The sequence below is a fragment of the Fukomys damarensis genome, unplaced genomic scaffold, assembly GCF_012274545.1.
Source record: "Fukomys damarensis isolate Sample0158 unplaced genomic scaffold, DMR_v1.0_HiC HiC_scaffold_4, whole genome shotgun sequence".
Classification (NCBI taxonomy): domain Eukaryota; kingdom Metazoa; phylum Chordata; class Mammalia; order Rodentia; family Bathyergidae; genus Fukomys; species Fukomys damarensis.
Genome location: NW_022900916.1, coordinates 67,364,991 through 67,372,233, shown reverse-complemented (window position 1 = coordinate 67,372,233; position 7,243 = coordinate 67,364,991). Strand labels below are relative to the sequence as shown.

The 7,243-nt window shown below is 46.7% G+C and overlaps 1 protein-coding gene across 1 annotated transcript; it reads left to right on the top strand.

The window, feature by feature from the left end:
* The first annotated feature begins 284 nt into the window (after window positions 1–284).
* LOC104868225 (spermatogenesis-associated protein 31D1) lies at window positions 285–5,394 on the top strand. Its single transcript, XM_010632902.2, has 4 exons — window positions 285–369; window positions 1,687–1,747; window positions 2,008–2,098; window positions 5,370–5,394. The coding sequence occupies exons 1-4, from the start codon at window positions 285–287 to the stop codon at window positions 5,373–5,375; spliced, it is 243 nt and encodes an 80-aa protein (XP_010631204.2). The 3' UTR covers window positions 5,376–5,394.
* Window positions 5,395–7,243: the final 1,849 nt, after the last annotated feature.

Genomic DNA, 7,243 nt, shown 5'->3' with positions numbered 1-7,243 from the left:
AAGATGGAACAAACAGCAGTTCCCTGAGGTAAACAGGTCAAGAGGAAAGGGTGGAGCAGGAGTGCCCCTCCCTCGAAGAATCCCTTTATGACTCATGCTCTGTGACGCAAGCAGGGATATATAGTTATGCTCCTTCACCCTCGGAACTCAGTTGCCTCAGGCAGCCTCTCTGTTCAGGTTATGGAGAATGTTCTCTCTTTTCTGAATAGGCACACAGAGCCATGGCTGAGCTTTGGCTCAACTTTTTTGGATACAGACCCAGACTACACTTTTCTGACTGTAGCATGGTTGCTCTCTCTTCTGCTCCTGTGCTACTTGTTGCTGAAACCACAGTTTCCAACCCTCTGGAAAAACAAAGATGTCCAAAAGGTATGGAAATGTGGGTGAATCCCCAGGAGAGAGTCTTTGTTCTTGTTTCCCATTTCAATTCTCAAATTATGAAATGCATTTAGTTAGCCAAGGAAACTTCCCCAATGGCAAGTCTGAGAGGAAGGTAGGCCACCTCTGTAAGGGGAAGAGGGTAGGCAGGGGGAAGGGATCAGGAGACCTAACGTTTCCTTCCCATCTATCCAACCCACACACTACCTCTCTGTGATACAATCAAACAGCGCCACGCTGGTCCGACTGGCTCAGTCACAGACTGTGTTCCTCAGAGATCAGTCTGTCCTGACCCTCAATGCTGAGCCACGTTCCCAGGTCTGGTGTCCTCCCCAGGCCTTCCTCCCTGTCGGGATGACCAGGAGACAATGCCGGACTCGAGGAGTGTCTTAGCAGAGCAGAGCCTGAGCTCTGCCCCAGGATCGAGGTCCTCTGAGGGGGCTCCTGCCACCCTCTAGCAGAGGACTTGTGACTAGAATGACATAGGTCTCGTGGCAAAACCCTCCTCGGATTTTTCTCGAGTGGATAAAATGGAAACTATCTGGTCATCTTTCAAAACTAGTAAAAGGAACAGATTTCCATCAATTAAGAGGAACAGTCATATGATTCTTGGGAAATGAATGTCTGAGCTTATAGAAAGAAGCAAAAGATGAGTTCCAGACCCTCAGTTTATTTTTCATTCAATTTTTCAGCAACAGGCCAAAGCCACAACGGGGGGAAGTGGGAGAGTGGGAAGTATGTTTCTTCCTTTCTTACCCAATCTTGCTAAGAATGACACCACTGGTCTTTCCATGAAGCCCTGGGTCCGTGACTGCTGCAGATGGCAGTTGTTACACGGTCTCTGTCAGAACACAGAGCCCTCAAGGAGAGGCCCACAGGAAGGCAGTAGAGCCTCGCTCTGCCTGCCGTGGATCTGGAGCAGTGAGGGAGCAGAGATGTGCGCAGTGTCCAGCTGGTAGTCACGTGAGATGTCCTGAGATGTGCAGGAAGGTCTCTTGGTCAGATCTTCTACCTCCGGGCATTGTGTAAGGTACTTTATTTCTGGGTGCCTGGCTTTTAATCAGTGATGTAACCTCTCATTCCTGTGTCTCACTTGTTAGTTTGAGCACACAGGGGATGACGTATGTGCAGGTACTTTATAAACGAAGCCACAGACCCGTGGGATGTTCTTAACATCATCTGCCACCATTTCACCTTTTCTACTGATTCTTAGTGCTTTGACAATTTAAAACCCTGTTTTCCACAAATTATCTCAGAACCTTGCGTTTCTACCTTCACTACATGAATCCCCTTGTCCTGTTTTTCCAGGCTGGAGGACAAGCCAAGGAGAAGTAGAGGAGGGGAGGAAGCTGCTTTCTGCTCTGAAAAGGTGACTCTTCACTTCCCTTCCTCCGTGAGCTCTTTTCCTAGATGTTTTATGCATCCCAGAGAATCAGTGTACTCTCTAGTGGTGATGGGCAGGGCAGCCCTAGCAACAGGTATGGGAACGAAGCCCTGAGCTATGGAGGGCTCTATGAAGTCATGGCTGTGGGGCAGTGGGAAGAGGTGGCTCCACTCCAACCAGGACAGAAGGCCTTCCTTTCCATGGACTGGCTGCGGCTACAGCCTTGTACTTTCTGACTCCTGCAGCCCTCTGGACCGGCACCGTGACATTACACACTTTCGACAGCTGCTGTGTCCAGACCCCCTCTGCGAAGTGTGTAATACAACAACAGCTAAGGTCAGTCGTCTGCTCTCTCGGGCATTCCTGGAAGATGCTGCTGACTCTGTGTCTTGTTTGTCACCCATCGTTTCTGTAACTAAGTCATGATTTAGTCAGACCTCTGCTAGTTCAGCACTTTCTCCAGGGCATCCAACTCCAGCCTCTTTGACTGAGCCTTTTCTGCTTCCGTCCTCTGTCCTCCCACCTAACCAGGTCACCTCTTTAGTAGACCCAGTTTCACCCTCAGCACAAGGTGACTCTGTGCCACCAGAGCCCAGTCCTCCCTTAGAGTCCAGATTCCCAGTGGACCAGTTCCATCAGAGACACTTGCCCCTCCCCCATCCCTGCCACATCACACCAAAGAAAAGGAAACTGTTCTCCAACCAGAAGCCACTCTTGTCCCTTGATGATAGCTCTGATGACCTCAGTTCTGCGGAAGCCTCCTTTGGGGAGCACAGCACAGCCTACCAGGTAAAACCTAGATCCCCAAGTTTTCTCACATCTGACAACCCCCCTCTCCTTGAGGGAGATATCAAAAAGACAGATGATTTCCTCATGTGCAGTGAACAAGAAAAGGGAACAAAATCTTTTGCAAAACTACATGAGCCAGACTACCGACTAATTACTTCAGGAGAAAGGCCAGAGTTAGCTGCAGATCAGCAGTACTCTGCACCCACCTTTCCTGTTTGGATCATTGAAGGAAAACCAGAAGAGATACACATGAATCAGAAGCTTGCAGGTCCTAAGAACTTGGAAGATCATTTAGAGCAAAAATGTAGCCAGTTCTGCCGTCTTCGGGGTCTGCCCAGACAGTCACTGAATCCTCTTGTCCCTACCTCAGGTGACTGCTTCAGTGAAGTCTCCGACATCTCCAAAGCCCACGAGTCCCCAGTCCTTCCACACACACCTCCCCTCTCCTTTCCTGAGGTCCAACCTCAATCCTTGTCACATACCCTGGCCCAATCTCAAGCCCAACGTCTCCATCTTGTGCAGGCACAGGGCCAGCTTCAGTCCCCAACTCCAGTGCTGCCAGATTCTCCTCTAGACCAGAACAGATCCCAGGAAGTGTGTTTTCATAGCACCCAGAGTGAGGTACAATCTCTCCCACTATCTGAAATCCACAACCTAGAATATAATGCACTACACAGAGTACAGGAAAGTGTGTGGGGTTTGCCCCCTGTGGTCCCAAAATCCCAGGAAGATGTCTGTCCTTCAGCTTTCAAGCTTTCGTCAGTCACCCAGTCCTCCGAAGCTCATATGCCAGGCTCCATCCTTCCAAAAAATTCCACCTTAAACACTGAGCCCAAGAAAGTAGAGCACCACCTTCAAGAGAAGCTCATCCAACACCAGTGGGACCTGCCCCCCAGAGCTCTCAGGTCTCCATCAGTGGTATGGGTGTGTCCTCAAGGACAGGGCCTGTGACCTCTGAGTCAAAGAGTAGTCGTGGGCTTTCCTGCCTGTCTTTGCTTGAGAATCAGAGCAGCAAAGATCTCAATAATTTCGATTTGAGCCAAGCCAGCACTCATGAGAGAAACCAAGAAATGCTTCCTCTGGAGACGGGAACGAGGAAGACACAAGGACATAGTCCAGAGATCGGCTCCAAAGATAATCTGTTGAGTGCCTGAGGTGAGACTCCAGAGAGTGTTCTGGGCTCCGACTTAGAGACAAAACTGGAAAGTCACCCAGAGAGGTTGACAAGAAAAACCTCACAGGCATCGTGTGTGAGTTTAAGACAGAAACGACTTACAAAAGACTTAGAAGTACATTTGTGCCGGAAATTTGAGGAAATCTGTAAGGGTCACATCCCTGACACTGTGAACAGGTCAAGGTATTCTACCAATCTGACACCTTCCTTACCTGAGAAATCCCCCAAGCAAATCAATGACAGACATCCGGCGCCATTGGTGGGTAAGGACAGATACCTGAATACATCTCAGAATAGTTCCTTCATCGGTTACAGCAAGCAAAAGATGTTGGAAGAGCATATTAAGAATTTTTATAGCAGAATGGTGTATGGCCTCCCACCCAAGGTCCTGAAATCCACAGAAATCTTCAACACAAACAAGGACCCATGTCAGGCCCTTTTTCATCCCCACTTTCTCACGTCAGACAATAGCAGTGTTTCTGGGGTGCATCCTAAAATTGGGATCCGCAAGTCCCCTACAGAAGGGGCCAATGCTTTCCAAGCACAAAATGTGATAACAATTCAGTTTTTAATGGTCCTTGCCCTGCCTCCTCACCTGCGGGCGAGGAAGGACAAGGGGCCATGAGATGGTCACATTCTTCGACCAAACATGAGCTTGCTGCGAACATCTGGGCGGTGAAGGATGGCACACAGACCTTTACGCCCCCTAGACACCACGGCACAGACAAAGCAAGTCAGCAGCAGACTTCACAAACCAAGAGAAGAAGCCCAAGGCTTCTCAGAAGGCTGGCTGGGGCTGGACCTGAGATAAAGGATAAGAGAATGAGTTCTAGGAGTGACACAGAAATGCTTCAGAGCAAAATGACGACAAAGTTAGAACATTTCTCTGTGTGTAACAAGTCCAGGGAGACTTTCAAAGCACAAGAGCTCTGTGTTCTTCAGTCACAGCCTGGTAACATCTTAACCACTAAATCAAAAGGCGTACTAGTGAGAGATGTGAGCACAAGCAAACCAGAAACTTCCCTGACCACTGAAAGACCTCTAAGAGGAACAGCAGTACCCCAAGACCTCAGGTCATCAGGCTGTGGAAACAAACTGTTTAAAGAGTTGAAGTTTGAAAAGGAGAGCAGGAAGCCGAGCCAGGTTCAGGGCCTCCCCACTGATGTGTCTCTTGCCTCCAGTAACTTCGATATCAAGACCTTGTTCCATCATGACAAGAGTGTTTCCTGCGAGGACATAGCGGCTTCCCAGGACAACACAAAAACCCCCGTGCCGCGAAGGCAAAAGCCCCAGGACCCTCGACATGTCTTATGTAAGCACCAGAACAAGAAATTCCTTCCAGCAGAAAAGAGGATGTGTTCTCTTATGGAGAGCATTGTAAAGGAACACGACATGAGCACAGCCGTACTGACCTGTGATTCACCCGCAGTGTGGACGTGCCGTCGCCCATAGCAACGGGCTAGTTCAGCTGGTGGTCTGATCTGTTGCCTAGCAACTGTAAGGGTTGGTTTCCTTCCGGAATGTGTGGGCGGTACTCTCGCTCCCGTGCAGCGGGACAGTATAAAAAAAAGGAAGAGGTTCTGTAATAAAGCAAGCAAGGAACATGAGAAGAAAAGTGCCTCCCGTCTCTCCTCGTCCTTTCAGGTTTAGGACCTGCTGGCAGGATCCTGACGTTGCGGCTCGCGACAAGTGGCGCCCGAACAGGGACCTGAAAGTTGATGAGGATACGTAATCCCGGACCCAGGTCGAAGGCAGGGACGGTGCTCCGGAGGACTGAGCGCTGCGCCTGATCCTCGCAGTAAGTCTACCGTTCACTTCGCGAAGAAAAAGTGAAAGAAGGTAAGAAAAAGTGAAAGAAGGTAGAGGGTGTCAAGTCCGTGGGAAGATTTTATATAAAAAAAAAAATTCTATTCAGAGCCTATTGAAGGCACAAGGAGTAAAAGTTAAAAGGGCACAATTAGAGGCCTTTGTTAAGATTCTGGACACAGTTTGTCCATGGCTGTGTGATGAGGCAGAAATAAACGCTAAAGTATGGGAGAGAGTGGGAAAACAGTTGAATAAGGCCCTTGTGGCTGAGCCCCATCGTTCTCCAGAAAGTACCTTTTCTTATTGGGCTTTGTTAAACACCGCTCTCAAAACTCACACTGAAAAGGAGATCTCGACAAAAAGAAAAAAGAGGACCTTCAAAAGGAAGGCAGAAGAGGAGCGGTGAGTTTTCTTATAAATATTAAAAATGGGAACAGGCAAGAGTTGCATGCTTTTTGTACATATGCTTGAAGATTTACTGTGTGTCGGTGATGCTAGAGTAGGACACCAGCAATTGTGTAATTTATTAAAATTTGTAGCAATAGTTTGTCCTTGGTTTCCTTTTCTTTGCTTCTGTGTCCTTCTTTTCCTGTTAATGTCTGAATTTGTGATCGGGATCATTTTGGAGGGAGGGAGGTCCAGGCAGATGTGCTAGTGGACTCCGGGCCGCAGGGGCCAAAGAAGTTCTTTGCCCCTCTGGTAGGAACTCTGTCTCTCTGTTTATGGGGAGGGAGGTTAATGTTTTCCCCTCCTCAAGACCCTCTGGTCAGAGTGTTCTTCTGGTTTTGGAACAGGAGATTAAGGAGATTCCCTGACAGAGTCCCTGGTTCTTCTTTCTGTTTGGTTTTCATAAGTCTTTGTCTTACATTGTTTGGCTTCTTTTGCTCCAGCCTAGGAGTTGCTCACCCTTCTGCTCTGCGACAGTCAGCTGCTTTGGTAACACTACTTGTGCATTGCAAATTCTTACACTGTGATTATAGGGTTAACTTGCTCTTTTCTAAAAAATTCAAGGTTAATACTGTTCTACTGGCAGCCAGTCAAATTTTAAGATGTAACAATCTAAAAGCAGAAAAAGGACACTTTAAGCTGAAGTTTGTTATAGAAGGTTAATAGTAAATGAGACAAAAATATTAGGAAAGCTATAAGTAAGAGTTATACTTTTTTTCTTTTAACATGAAAGGTTTTTGTATGTTCCTCTTGTCTTTACCTAAGAATGTAGAGAATGTTTATGGAAATGATTTATAAAATGTTTGCTTGTTGGTTTCAAGTTTGTTATAAAAGGTTTACATTTATAGTCAAGAAGAGTATTCATTCCTTTAACCCTAATTCTACAAGAGATCTCTGTTAATTTTGACCTGCAAAAATTTTGACTAGTCATAACAAAAAGAATTTATAATTCAATTGGTCAAAACCATCTGAGTGCACTCGTTAAAATTGTCTTATATGTTTGTCTGTCTTAAGTGTTATATGTTTGTCTGTCTTAAGTGTTCAAAGATGTTTGTATGTTTTTGATCAGAATGACGTCAAATGCAAGTGGATTGTTGATTTCTACAACCTGGTTTTATAGGATCAAATAAAAAACTTAAAAGATAATTAAATACAACTTTTAAGTTTGGATACGCTCCTGTTGGTAAATAAAGAAGCAGCTGCTCAGAAAATTTGTTCTGGTCTTTGTTCACTAATGGGAGCCACCAAAATAATTCATAGCCTTA

Bases quoted from the DNA above. Each gene is read 5' to 3' on its own strand.
- LOC104868225 (XM_010632902.2), top strand. From the start codon at position 285: ATGGTTGCTCTCTCTTCTGCTCCTGTGCTACTTGTTGCTGAAACCACA. The intron at 370-1,686 runs GTATGGAAATGT...CTGTTTTTCCAG, and splicing joins AAAACAAAGATGTCCAAAAG to GCTGGAGGACAAGCCAAGGA. The intron at 1,748-2,007 runs GTGACTCTTCAC...TGACTCCTGCAG, and splicing joins CTGCTTTCTGCTCTGAAAAG to CCCTCTGGACCGGCACCGTG.